Below are 13,787 nucleotides of genomic sequence, written 5' to 3'. Positions count from 1 at the left end.
AGGAATGGGCACATGGCCATTAGACAGAAAGGTATAATTGTTGAAGCCTTCCAGCAGCAGATCATCTAAAAAGCAAAGAAGAAAAGCTTTACTTTAGTGCATCAACCTAGTGCTCTTAGTTCATGAGTTCTCTCAGGGAACAACAGGGAAAACCCCAGTGTTTTCACCACAGGAAGACTCAGCTTGTACGAGGAGTCTAGTGGTGCACAAATATTTTCAAAATAACTCTTCATTTAGCAAGCTCGGTTGTGTTACGTTTTCATTTGCAGCTGAGGAATGTAGCTGTCCCTCGGTGGAATTTTGCACCCTATGGACTGCAAGCTGTTCTTCCAGAAGTCTTTCATTTAATGCTGTGTGTAACCTACTCGGAATAACAGCTCTTCCTGTAGGCGTTTGTACTGGGTAATGGAATGGAACCAGGTAACACCACAGTGGGCCAGACCAAAAGACTCTTCAGCCCTATACTGTGGCCACAACAAATTCCTAGGTAAGGGCCATAATAACCAGCGAAAATACAGAGTTATCCATTACTTTATACGTTCTTTGGCAACCAGGATTTAGGGAATGATGCCGTATTTTTTGGATTCACTTACACTTTTCACCTTCCCAGCATTCTGAAGCTATTGGTTTCAAAGTAATAATGTGCTGTGGGAAAGACATTCTCTTAATTTATTTTAAAGCCACAAGTCAATATTTTTGTTGGGAATCCAAATTTCTCTTATGTAAAAAACCCAAAAAACAAAAAACAAATAACTCTTCCCTATTCATCTTCTTGATATCATTTAAGATGGGATCTGAATGCATTTACATCTCCTGTAAATTAAAACATCCTGTAAACAGCAAACAGCCTGACTCAAACAGGTGGACATCAATTGAGGCTTTTTTTAATCATTCACTTAAGAGAATTGTTTTCTATTGCTAAACAGCTGTTTGTTTATAGAAAGGATTGAATGACATACAATTAAATGTGTTAAGATAAAGCACTTAAGCCATTGCTCAGCCTGTTCAATGAGATCTAAGAATCACTACCAAGTAACTTACTTCTCATTTGTTCAGAAGCTCCAGCAATCAAATAGTAAAAGATATGAAATGTTCGCTCATCTTTAGCCTGACGAATGGCACGGGATTTTTCAAGCAAATCTGTTTGTCAAGTGTGTTAAAAAAAAATCAATGATATATTTCAGTCCTTCCTTAGTTATGCCATCAGCCTCAGAACCATCAATAGCATTGTTAAAGTAATTGCCTAACACGAACATGCATCTAATTCTGTGGCAGGAGCTCTGCCATTGGTATAATTCTACTACGATGACTAGATCAATTTCCTACCTCTCGTTGTATGGTAAATGCTGGTAATCGCGGCTATAAGCGCAACAATAGACATAAATGCTTCTAAAATCAGATATTTAAAAATAGAATTCACACCACTTTTTAAAGTACCAATATGATTCTTTCAACGTAAGATGGGGCTGCTAGAAAAAAGCTCGAGGCCAGTATTGTAGGTATAAAAGCAATAAAAGTAAACTTTATGGTCCATTTTTGTGACTATAAGCTACTAAAGATGAAGTTGTCACTGCTGCAAGTACTTCAACAGCAGTTGGTGATTCACTCCTTAAAAGTTATAGTGCTACAGATAAAACTTCAGTTAAGACCAAAAAAATTAGACCCTGAGGAACCCGGCTACATCTTAATTTGTTCATTGAAACCCACTATCTCACTGACTTAACCAAGGGAAGAGGCAACAGTACTTAGCAAGCAAAGTCAGGCTAAGCTGAATTTCTCCGACATGTCTGTACTTTTTTCCTGAAAAATACATCACGCTGTTGATATATAGCTCTCTGCTCTGGACGTGTCATTTTAAACAGCAGGACAGTATTTAACATCCAGAGCAGACAACTTCTCTGGAAATATCCAGCACTTGATGCTCTCTGGGGTATCATACTGGCTGATGTTGCCACTTGTCTTTGTTAACATGAAGCCTTCAGAGGGGTGGAACAGACAGGTGTATTGCTTGTATTAAAATGACCCTTCACTCCTCCAGGCATGAACTAGAAAGCTGCTGTACTAGGTTTCACAGAGACCTCTTCCTTAACAGGTTCCTCTCGGTGCTTTCTCTTGGAATGCCTCTGTCCCGGTGCAGCACACCTGACCTTTGCTGTACCTGCACAGCAGGGCACATGCAGCCACAGCCTTGCTCGTTCCATCTGCAAGGGTCCGGCCCCTTCCCTCACAGAGGCCAGGGTGCGCAGGGCTGGGCTGAGATCGTACTGAGCTTCTGGACTTCATCCCCACATGTGGTCAGGACCAGGACAAAGTGCCAAACCTGGACTGGAAAACTGGGAAGCATACTCCAAGTTCCTGGGTAAACTGTAGTGATAATACCAAGCCTTCTGTGGTTTTTTTGAAGTGCTGTCACAGCACCAGTAAGAAACAGTGAAGTTTCTAAACTCATTTTGCAGCTGGAAATGTAGACCACAGGGAACCAGAGTGACCCACGCAGGATCATGTTGATACAGAGCAAAGCAAACGCATAGCTCTCAAGATCACATGCAACATTAACCACAAAACGATCTTTTCCCATTATCATATTATTGGGACTCTGTTTTTAAAGTCCCCTGCCACTGCCTTAGGTACAGTGCTTCCATGTTCTGAAGCTGTCCGTGTGGAAAAGCACACTTTCCTATAGCTGAGGAAACAGACCCAAAAATGTAAACAAGGGCGTAAGACGAACTGAGACCCTGGTATCAGCATAGATGGAGCCTCTTCCCTTCATCTTTGTTTATACCAGCCTCAGCAATATTTGCCTTTCTTAGACATGCAATGGAGCTTGTTTATCTTACTTCCTTCTGCTCACCCCAGTTAGCTTCCAGGGCAGCTCACTGAAAAGGATACAAGTCTCTATGTTTGCTCCAACAATGTAGCCTGTCACATCAAAGTTGATGCGGATGAATTTGCCCTGTGAATAAAAAGAAGATCCACATTGGACTGTTCGTTCAGCTTATGCCAGGTTTTCCAGTATTAGTATCTAGCCTGTTTAATACGATGTGTACATCATCCTCCTAAGAATAACATGCTTGATTCCCTCCTGCTGGGACAACCTGTGGAAAAGCCTGAAAGGAAGAGAACTTCTCTGATGTTCCCTCCGCAGAGATTTGCCCCAGCATTTCGTTCAGGCACTTAGATGGAAAAGAGTAAGTTGAGCCAGGCTTTGGAAGCTGGGGCTATGACAACATCTATTTTCTACTTCAATTTCCACAAGGTCAATGAGGGAATAGCATTGGATCTGTGCAACTCCCTCTGCTAAGAGTCACCTGCACAGACTCCTGAACTTTGCGGAGAGAGCACGGAGATGGGAGAGGAGGGTCCCCAGGGAAAACAACCATCTGCCAGCAGTCCCAGAAAAAACTGTCGTCAAATAGTGACAGCCCCCAGTTCACGTCACTCTAACTTGATTCTGTGTGTGTGTCTGTTCTTCTGTAGTTTTTGATTTAATGTATTAACCACTCTTGCTAAGTAACAGTCACACCTTACAAGATACATGCTCATAGTGGTGCAAAGAAAAAGCAAGTACAGGTTTTATTTGCAAATATTCTGAAGATGGATATGTCCTGAAGCAGGAATTGCCTCTGGAAGGGCACACACACAGACTGCTAAGTTGTGAGAGGACTACTGTCAAGCTTGAGCATGATAATTAATCTTCTATAACGCCAAATTCCTGTTTCAGAGAGGAAGTCTAAACTGTTTTTAATGGATTAGTCTTAAGAAGCTCTTTAGAGAGAAGCACTGATGAGGGCTGCTGTCTGTATATTGTGTTTTAAAAGATGCGGTCTCCCCCCGCCCCCCCCCACCAGCTGGATTTCTCCTACTTACGAATCTGGAGGAGTTGTCATTCTTCACAGTTTTCGCATTTCCAAAAGCTTCAAGAATAGGGTTTGCCTGTAGAAGCTGTTTTTCCAGCTCACCCTAAAATTCATTCAGATGCAGTTAACCCTAAACTTCATAATTACTTAATTAAAACCAACACATGTACACTGGAGAAAAATGTGGAAGGTAGTTTAAGCCTCTGACTTTTTTTTTCCTGAATACTGCACTTCATCTGGATTTGTTTTCATTCTCTGTTAATCTCGTGTTTATGTGTTTGTGCAGTTGACTGGTGTCCTGTGGACATGACCCTTTCCCATCCCTGCTGCCTGTGACAGATCCGTCTATTAATCGGTTTAGCATCACGACTGGCCTTTCTTAACAAAAAAGGGTCATTCAATGTCAATTTTCTTTTTCCAGTTTAATATCATTTTTAGAAGGGATATTCTTAAAGGACCCTCTAGCATGTCTTTTTCAAGTTAGTTTATTGACATCCTTTGCTAGCAAATGACAAAGTAATTAGGATAACTTGCCAAGAATCATTTTAATGTAACGCAGCACAAAGTTACAAAGCAGATTTCATCAAGTCTATTAATAATGATCCATGCAAGGCTATTTAGGTTAAATATGAAAATGCATTGATTTATTTCAAACTTTCAAGTGTTCTCATGCAAACACACAAACTTCGCGTTATATTGTTAATTGCGATGGTAATTGCTAATGAAACAAATCATGCAATGAAACAAGCATGCATTTAATGCTACTCTTTCTAAACAGATCAATGAAGTTGAGAAAAGCTTTCACTTATGAATACAGCTTTTTTGAACTTTTAGTTCAGCTCTGTCCCGTGAGGTCACTCACATTCACATTTGCTTCTTGTCATCCTATTTTTTGACTACCACTCTGCAGTAACATGCATTATTTCAAATAACTCACCCTGAAATGGAATAAGTCCTTGATAGATAGTATTATATCATTTAAATAATTTTAACTAGAAACTAAGGCAATATTTAGCTTGAATCTAAGGGAAACAATTTGCAAAATGAATGTGCTTCCCAATTAGTGTGCAAAACTGATAAACTTTTTCTAAATGCCATTCCTGAATGCCTTGTAGCTTATGGCAATGATGAGAGCTGCCTCAAAAGTATCACCAAAAAGCAACAGATTGTTAACAAATGGCTGAACTTATCTGCAAGGTCACAAGACAGGAGTGTGAGCACCTTCCTGAGAGCCCAGATCTTGTGAGAGCTAAGGCGCGTATCAAGACTGCATTTTGAAAAAAAGAAAAAAACCCGCTGAAAATCCCCCCAAACTTACTACCTACGAGTGGGAGGAAGAGGGAAGACTTCCAAACAAGCTAATACAGGAGTCCTGGAACGAGTGATGAATTCCTAACAGTCCCTCAAGTTTCTCTGTACTGAGAAATTTTTTCCGGTTACTCTCTGTTGATTAAAAATGCCACTATATGCATAGGGTGTTGCTGAAATCAGATGGTGAAAGCTAAAATAGACCCTTGTCTGCTAAACTGAGACAGGTACCACCTGCTTGTAGTGAGAACTGAACTATGCTACAAACTTGGGGTATAAAACTGGCTCCAAACCGACAGCGTTGTGTGCAGCTGTAGGTCCGCTGAACTCCACGGCAGAGCTGATGCCAGCAGCCGATTAGATTCTTTGCAGAGTGTTTGTCAAATGAAGAACTAAGTTAACTAAGGAGCAACACGTTGCTCTTTGTCATAGCTAAAGTCTGAGAGGCAGCAGTCAGACTGGGGGAACAAAAGACCCCATTTAAAAAAAAAGATTCCTATTTGCCTGGTACAGAAACAGAAAGAATATTCTGGCAAACCTGCCTGTTTTCCCAAAGCAGTGGTTTGCGGGTAGAGCCCGCCACGCTACAGGAGGGCCCACGAGGGGCTGTAAGGAGCTGCCGTAACACGCCTGCAGACACACGCTGCAGTGGGATTTGCTCTGTTACACATCGTTGCAGCGAGCTAAAAGCATGCTAACTTGTGGATGTGAACAATTCTCAACAGATAAACGTAAAACTGAAAGCAATATCAAAGGGAAAGCATGCAGCCAAACACGTCAGTCAAACTCCGTGAGGTTTAGGAATTATTTCACAACAGTCCTAGAGAGTTCAACCTGAAGCACGGAAAGCATTTGGGTATCCCCATTCAGAAATCACATTGCTCAGTTTCAGGCTGAGTGGCTCTTTCAGGATCGTGGGAAATTTCGTTCAAACTATAGCGATCGGAACACACACAAATAGAGAGGGTGAAATTTGAAAGATGGCCCTGCCTGTGTCAGACCGCATTCCCTGCCATGGAGCCTGACACAGTTAGGGTTGATCTGTGAGAGCATTTGGCGCTATTGTTGCTTTTTATCATCTCATACAACATATTTCAACAAAATCTCTCTTGAATTTTCAAGGTGCAACAATAGCATGCAGTTCTACACTCAGTGCCTTAAACACACATCAAACAGTCTAAGTTACTCACGTAAGAAAAAGATGGACCTTGCTGTATTGAATAACGTGGTATAAAACAAGTGTCAGTATCATTGCCATTACACAGACATTTCTATTGTTTTTCCTGTATTAAAATAACCAATACACAGTTTCCACACAGATAAAGCAGGAATACAAAGGCAAACACAAACAATCTATCGCAGACGTACCGAGAGTACAAATACCATTAACACATACGGAACATTGTAACTGAAGAAAAAAAGCCCCTGAAGCAAAGGGATGGGGTTTGGATCCAGTCCCAGGTTACCCTGCCAGGACCAGACAAGGACAGATATTTTTATGGTATATCCCCAGTTCTTCCCTAGTGCAACAGAGGCATTTTGCTATTCATTTTTTAACGACTATTCATTTTTTAACACTGACTGCAGTGTCAGTAGTCCCAGTCTCTGAGTTACAGTCAGCACGTTATAGAACAAGCTTCACACTTTCTTTCAGCTCCTGGCTGGTGGATATGTGCCTTCAGGTCTGTCTCAGGGCCAATTTTATCCTGAGACTCATGTAATTCCCTGGAGGAATCAGCAGCAACCGCTGTTAGGGTTGCCTGTTAGGGATGGCCTTGAAACCACAAGTTCATTTCCCCAGCTGCTGAACAGGGACCAGTAGAAAGAAATAATTTTTTTTGCATAAACATTCAACAAAGGAAAATGATGCCTTTAGCCTTGGACCGTTTCCATTAAATGTAATCATAGATTTCTAGCAAACACTACCCAAAGGGAAATCTTCTCCCTCCTCTGCCCCAAAGCAGAATCTGCTGTACGTAAACAACAGTTATTTATGGTGGAAGAGGCCAGGCTGCACACTGCTCTGGAGTCCTCTCTGCCAGCATACAGGGTGGGCGAGGGCAGCTGCAAGACCCAGCCCAGGTGTGCTCGTGAGAGTTTTACTTCGTTTCCCACTATCCTACTAATTACTTATTTTGGACACAGTCTTGCATTTGGGACATACTGGAACATCTTCCTGCATTAACCCTGTTTTGTCATAAAAGTGAATTGTTGTGGTTTTTTTACAGAAGTTTGAGTAACATTCAAAAGGCTGGAAATTATGTAGGACCTGGAGCTGTATCACAGAAAACAGCAAAGGCAGTTTGAGAGCCTCAGCCACACTAACGATCCCCAGGAACTCAACAGGTACACGTTTGTGTTACGGTTCAGAGCAAAAAAATTAACTGAGTCACTAAGGCAAGACTATTACAAATTTTGAAGGAGCAAAGTACTTGGAAACATTTGCACTTTTCAAAATGGTTTTCTCCGACAGAAGATCAAAACCACAAGTTTTATACTGGGACTCTTTGCTAGTTAGTAAGAAAACTCACTTGCTAACAAAACCAATCACAACTTTGGAAGTTTAAACGCTGGTACACATTTTTGTGATGCAGTTGGACAACGTGTTAAAGTCTTTCCTAAACTTCTTAGTTGCCAGGGGCCAAGGGTAAAATAAGGACCCAAGGCCTTGCAGAATTCACGATATTCATGCTAGGATATAAATAGGTGCTCTGCATATGGAAAACTATGAATATTTGTCTTCTAGCAAAGTACATTCTGAATTGATGCCTAAGGGGGTGTCAAACAAAATTTTTTGTTCCATAAACATAGGGTTGTGACGTAATTTTGTACTCTTAATATGTCGACTGTTTGGCAAGTCAGAGACATTGACTTGCTTTATCACAGTCATCTCAGTACAGTCCTAACAGGCTTGACGAAGAGCTGAAAAGCAGAAGAGCTCACTTACGGTGATGCTGATGTCCTTTTTGCCCTTATGTGATGAAGCAACAACAGCCAGGTACTGAATGACCTTCTTGGTATTTTCTGTCTTGCCAGCACCAGATTCACCTCTGAAGGGAAAGAAAATAACACAAAAGAAGGTAGGTAACTAGTGGGCTCCTTCTGCCATGTGATGTATTTCGTGGATAAAAACAGGACTGGAAACTGCCTGGCTCAGTTGGTGTTTACCCCCGAGCACCATCTTTTCAAATCCACCTGACTCCAGCATGCAAAGAAGACGTTATCAGAGCTAGATCTCTGTCCCATTCGTATTTTGACTGGACATTGGGCCATTTAAGGCAATTCTAGAACATGATGCATTTTTGAACAGCAGTTCATCTTGCTTTGGCAGCAGCTGAACATTTATGAGAAGTGGAGCTGGCAGGGAGTCTGCTTGTATTTTAAGACCAAAAAATACAACATTAACTATGATGTGGTACAGCAATAAGAAAAAACATCAGCAGTAACACAATAATTTTCTCTTCTGAAACTCTGGCATTAGAGTAACAGCTTGTATCGGTGCTGGAGAAAAAGTGCATGATCCCGCCTTATCTGAACTCCGTGCTCAAATGCTCCTGGAATTCAGTGGGACCAGAGCTGGGACTGCCCGAGGTGTCCTTGCTAACTGGATAGTAAGGGACATCTTGTGTGGGGAGATGTCTGACCAGCAGAACTGGCATCCTGGCTGTGCTTCGCGCAGGGCCCCTTGGGAAGCAGGAAGGCAGGGGTAACTGTTCGTTGCCCGGACGACCTCCACGGTCAAGTTTATTTGCAACTCTTAAGCCGTCTGTTGAAGTAAAATAGTGGTTTCAAAGTACAGGTACAAGGTCCAGATTTAGTCTTTTCTCAGAAGAACATTTCCAGCCTATTTCTCCCTCTCTAAGTGTCACATTACATTGTCTCATGTCTTCTAGAGACCTTTGGTTCTGATGATTATATAGACAAAAATGTTTTTATACTGTCCTGTCTCAGCAATCAAACAGGTATTAAAGTGGGTGTGGATGTCATGAACTCGTTCTTTCAACTGTATCAAGCCAGTGCTGTGAGGAGGGCCACAGTCTGACTGTAAGATGGACCTCTGTCTTTGGATTTAAACTAAAATTGACTTAAAAATAGAAAGAACAATACATTGAAGAATCCCATGGATATTTGACAACTCTTTTGAAGCTGAAACTATTCAGCTGGATCCATTGCAGTTCTGCTTCTTTTCCTAATTAGGAAATAGAGGAGTTAATTTTCCCTACCAAGGGACCAGTGAAAAATGGACATAAAAATACGAGTAAGTGCTGGGCAGAACTTTCAAGACGAAATGACATTGATGGAAACCTTCAGAAACCAGAAACAATTCCTGCCTAAGGTATGACACAATGAGAAGTGTTTCTTCTGGCTTTTAGAATGTTAACCAGAAATAATCGAGATGAATATGTTCCTTTTCCTAAGAGCTGGGTTAATTTGCACAGTTGTCTGCCTGGGCTTCAGTGCTGAAACATTTCCATGTTCTATTGATAAAAATTAAGTGTCCTGGGAACAATTCCAAACCAAGCACACCAATTTGAAGACATATGCATACAAAGTTTTCAAATAAATCTACCTTAAAACTTTGTTTCTTTAGAAAAAAAATTTTAAAAACTTTCTTCAAACAAACCCCAGGCTTTGCACTGTTCCATTTTATTAAAAGTTATTTGTAGTTCATCACTACATGAATTGCATTTCCTTTCTCCCAGGGCAACAGTGCCCATCATTTGGCTTTCCCCTGACTCCCTGTGTATTACCATATATGGTATCATTTTACTTGTAATTATCCTACCATACTGTAATGCTTAAGTTACTTAACATTTTGTTCTGTGCTTTCATCTTTAACTTTGCTCCTGCACAGGCTGAGAGTTTTCTTATTTTCTGCAGATAGATTTTGAGGCTTTAACTTCCTTTTGAAGTGGACAATAAAAAGTTCTTCATCATAAAATGGAAATGCTTCAACATGAGATGGAAAACAGGCAGGATCTCAAAAGCTACAAATAGGAAAAAAATCTCTAATGTCAGTAAGTAATGAAGAATAATGTCCGTAGCTGATGAAGACACCTAACTTTTCAACACATCAGGTCATTTCTAAATGTCCATGACAGTAAACAGGTGTGATAAGCAAGTAGCTGTTAAGGAGCTGTGGTAGACCTCATACTCTGAAGGACGAATCACAGCTGTATGACAATGTCTACGTTTCATCTCAGTGATAAAATACCATGTGTCTGAAAACTAATGAGGAGGAATTGCTAGATCGGGTTTGGTGCTTTTAAACAGGAAGCTTTCAAGGGGAAAGACCCAGGAGGAGGAGAGCATGCGAATCTCTCAGCTTGCTTCACAAGCGGATGAAATTCTTCCTAGAACTATTGAGCTGCAACAGAATTGGTCCTGCTGTTTTTTTTCTCTGCATCCGCCTTGAACTACTGTTTCTGAGATGGCAGAAACAACTTTCATTGCAAGGCGATATGAGGAATCCCACCTTTTTAAAATCCACGTGCTCTCTCGGGCTTAGTAACTGAATTTTTAAAGACGGGTCTTTTTCTTGCAAGCATCTTTCAGTGGTTTTGTCATGCACCACACACAACAGGCATCCTCCCAGAAGGCATCTGCTCCTCTCTTCTGAGTGCCGGTTTTCCTCAGTCTTTATCGCTAAATTAAGTTCCAAAGTGGGTGTTCACCATATAAACACTGTTACTGCTGTCCTAATTATGATTCTTTTGGGAAGACTGATCATTTAATAGAAGCATCTGAAATCATTCTGTTGCCGGCCATGCACAGAGGTAGCACATTTACTGCCAGTGCTGTTCTTTGCACCCAGCTTAGATGGGGAACACAAAAAACCCCTGTGAAAAGCAGGTCCAATTGCACAGTTTGGATCAGCCTAATAGCTGTACGTTATCTGCTTCCCATCCATGTTTTCCTCCTAACAAAATCCTTGGTCTTCCCAGAGGAAAAGGTCCACTAGGCTTACAGGCTTGCTCTTCTAAAACACTGCTGTCACATTGTGTGGCATACTTTAATCTTCCCTCATTTCTTGCCAGGCATTGTTTTAGGAACTCAGTCCAGGTTAAAAGCACATAAGCTTACACATATAGTACTCAGCTTTAATAAGAGGTTTTGTACATCAGCTACTTAAATCCTCCATGACTCCATTACCTTCACCTTAAATGAAAATTATCCCGGTTAGAATAGTTTTCCAAATTAGGACAAGGTGAGACTAGTAAGTTTGCCCCACTGTTGTGGTGTGAGCCTGTGGTACAGATTGTAATCCACAGTGTGTTTGGGCATAACTGGGAAAAAATCAGCCTAATAAGTGTATTTTTTTTAAATTTGAAAGCTTTCTATTTTACTATTATAAGCCTTAGTTTAATTCCATTTTTGGAAACATGTAAAAAGTCACAGCAGAATTCATTTCCATCATTTGTTTCAGTATGCAGTGAACCACACAAATTGCCCATTCACACATCTCTTAATCGGGCTGTGCTGGCACTGCGGGAAGGCTCTGCGCACAGAGCAGTCAATGAGGTGCTCTAAATCCCATTAGGGCTTGGCAGGCTTCACCCTGCAATGTGAGATGTGCAAAGACGATGAAAGTCTTTGTCCTAGACCAACTGTACCGCACTAGAGACCTGTCTCAGAAGCCAGCCCACTGATCCTACTAGTTTACTTACAAAAAAATTCCCAAAAGAGACCAAGCTGCTTCAGCAGCAAGCTCCACCCCAGCTCTCCAGCTAAGCGAGATATCTGTACAGGAGAAGGGCCAGGCAGCAGCACTTGGCAGCTCCAGCCTTTGAGATTTAGTGAGCTGGGAAAGTGAAGAGTTTAGCTCTCTCGTGGGGGAGTCTTTTGACTTATGGGGCTTTGCAGTTTGGAGGGTGTTCTGGATGACTCTGCTTCTTGACACGTGTCAGGGGAGAAAGAGGGCTGAAGTTCCATGGCTGGGTGAGGCTCTGGAGAGTTTGTCCAAAAAGAGAGAGGGGGAAGAAAGGGAAAAGGGCAGAATGGCCACTGCCTCCCCCAGTATTTTGCCTGTATCAAATTAAGGGGCAATAGCACCCTGCTACCATGTGTTTATAGAAGCTATTCAAACTAAACACACGTATAAAAGAAAGGTAAACAGTAATGAAAGTATTTGATTATATGTACAAATCAAGTGTTCCACAAGCATTTGTTTTCACAGGCTTCACATTACCCCAAACATTCAGAATTTTGATCAGATTTTTTTCTCATTCATTTAGGATTTTTGTTTGTTTGTTTGTTTAACTGAAACTTTTACACAGTTCTTTTAGCCACATCTGCTTTCTAGAAAATATCCTACCCACTCTTTTCAGGCAGTGGCTAAAATATGATAACCCCAAGGTCAGAGAAGTTTAAGGGGAGATCTCTAAAACACCCGTGTGGAAATAAGCACCTGTGGAATTTTTAGTAAAAAACCTTTTGAAAAGTTCAGGAGAATCCACTTGTTTCTTTAGAAACCAAACAACTTAAAGGCCAGGAGTCTCCTTTGTGGGCTGGTGCCTCTACTGTTACGCTGGAAGAATCTTGAAAAGTCACAAGCCTGTTCAGTGGCCGCTGCTTAGCCAGTTCATGCTTAATTGCTGATGCGTTGCCAGTGCTCAGGTCTCTGAGTAACTGGACAGATTTCTTAGGATTTTTCCTTGAGCACCATCTAATGTGGTGGTCAGCACAGACCAGCACGGTGTTTACAAGAGCGAATACACAATATTTCATGGCCAACTCAGACGTCAAAGAACAGAGACTGCAGTGGGGGAGGCCTGAGCGCAGGCAGGAATTTCGGGGAACCCCAATGGCCAGGCAGAGCAGTGAAGGCTGCTCGGAACAGTACAGGGACCGAAACGCAAGGATGGCAAAGTCCTAACTGCTCACTTTTCAGGCAGGCAAACCGGTAAGATTTCATGCCCTTCGTGCAGTATTCCATGTTGTATATTTATTATATATGTTATGTTACATTATAATAATGCAGCCACAGATGTATTTGTTAGTAAGCACAGCCATGTTATAAAGTTTCTTGTGTTCCAGAGAAGCAGCTTGTAGACGTGCATGGTAGTTTTAAGGCTGACTGTAAAGAGGTAGAGAGCGACTGGCAGGGAATGACGTGAGAGGATGTTCAGTGATGCTGCCCTTGGGAACGAGCTAACAGCAGAAAGGATGTGTGCAGAGAGGAGAGCAGGGCAAAGGCAGTGTGTGAGTGGTTATTAATAAAATGCAGAGGAAATAATTAAATCTAGGAAAGATGGGGAATCCCGAGGAAGCAGTAGAACCCATGAGCATTAAAGACAGATGGAACATTTTCAGCATTAATCACACAAAGGTCAAGGATTGAAAAGGAGTGCAACCAAATGAGGGGAGGTTCAATGAGCTGAGGGTGAAGTCCCACGAATGGGTATGTTTATACTCAGAAACACGGAATCACACCTAGCTCTCAAATCTGTTTTGATTTCAGCAGCATTTCAGGCGAGTCCCAGTTACTCGGCATCCCAGCAAGCCTTTGGTTTCCAGGGGAGCTCTGTTAACAGTGGAATAACTGTGCAGGAGTAGTACCAAGCACGCAGCACAGAGTACTTGGGGTGCTTGCGTTTTGACACTGCTGTTGTGACTCTCCTG

At 41.7% G+C, this 13,787-nt stretch overlaps 1 protein-coding gene across 3 annotated transcripts in view; it reads right to left on the bottom strand.

Moving 5' to 3' along the window:
- MYH11 (myosin, heavy chain 11, smooth muscle) overlaps positions 1–13,787 on the bottom strand; it is a 54,220-nt gene that overhangs the window by 24,752 nt on the left and 15,681 nt on the right. Inside the window, exons 4-9 of one of the 3 annotated variants that reach the window (XM_010141406.1) lie at positions 8,113–8,215; positions 7,881–7,907; positions 3,868–3,960; positions 2,890–2,953; positions 1,042–1,140; positions 2–65 (exon numbers count right to left, since the gene is read on the bottom strand). In XM_010141406.1, coding sequence (XP_010139708.1) covers positions 2–65; positions 1,042–1,140; positions 2,890–2,953; positions 3,868–3,960; positions 7,881–7,907; positions 8,113–8,215 — 450 coding nt within the window. Of the gene's footprint in view, position 1; positions 66–1,041; positions 1,141–2,889; positions 2,954–3,867; positions 3,961–6,355; positions 6,377–7,880; positions 7,908–8,112; positions 8,216–13,787 lie in introns of all 3 variants that reach the window. The other 2 variants (XM_010141407.1, XM_010141408.1) reach the window with 2 other exon arrangements.

This window comes from Buceros rhinoceros, unplaced genomic scaffold, assembly GCF_000710305.1.
Source record: "Buceros rhinoceros silvestris isolate BGI_N320 unplaced genomic scaffold, ASM71030v1 scaffold4418, whole genome shotgun sequence".
In the NCBI taxonomy this organism is placed as follows: domain Eukaryota; kingdom Metazoa; phylum Chordata; class Aves; order Bucerotiformes; family Bucerotidae; genus Buceros; species Buceros rhinoceros.
Note: the sequence above shows the minus strand (reverse complement) of the source record. Positions and strands in the feature narration are given on the sequence as shown.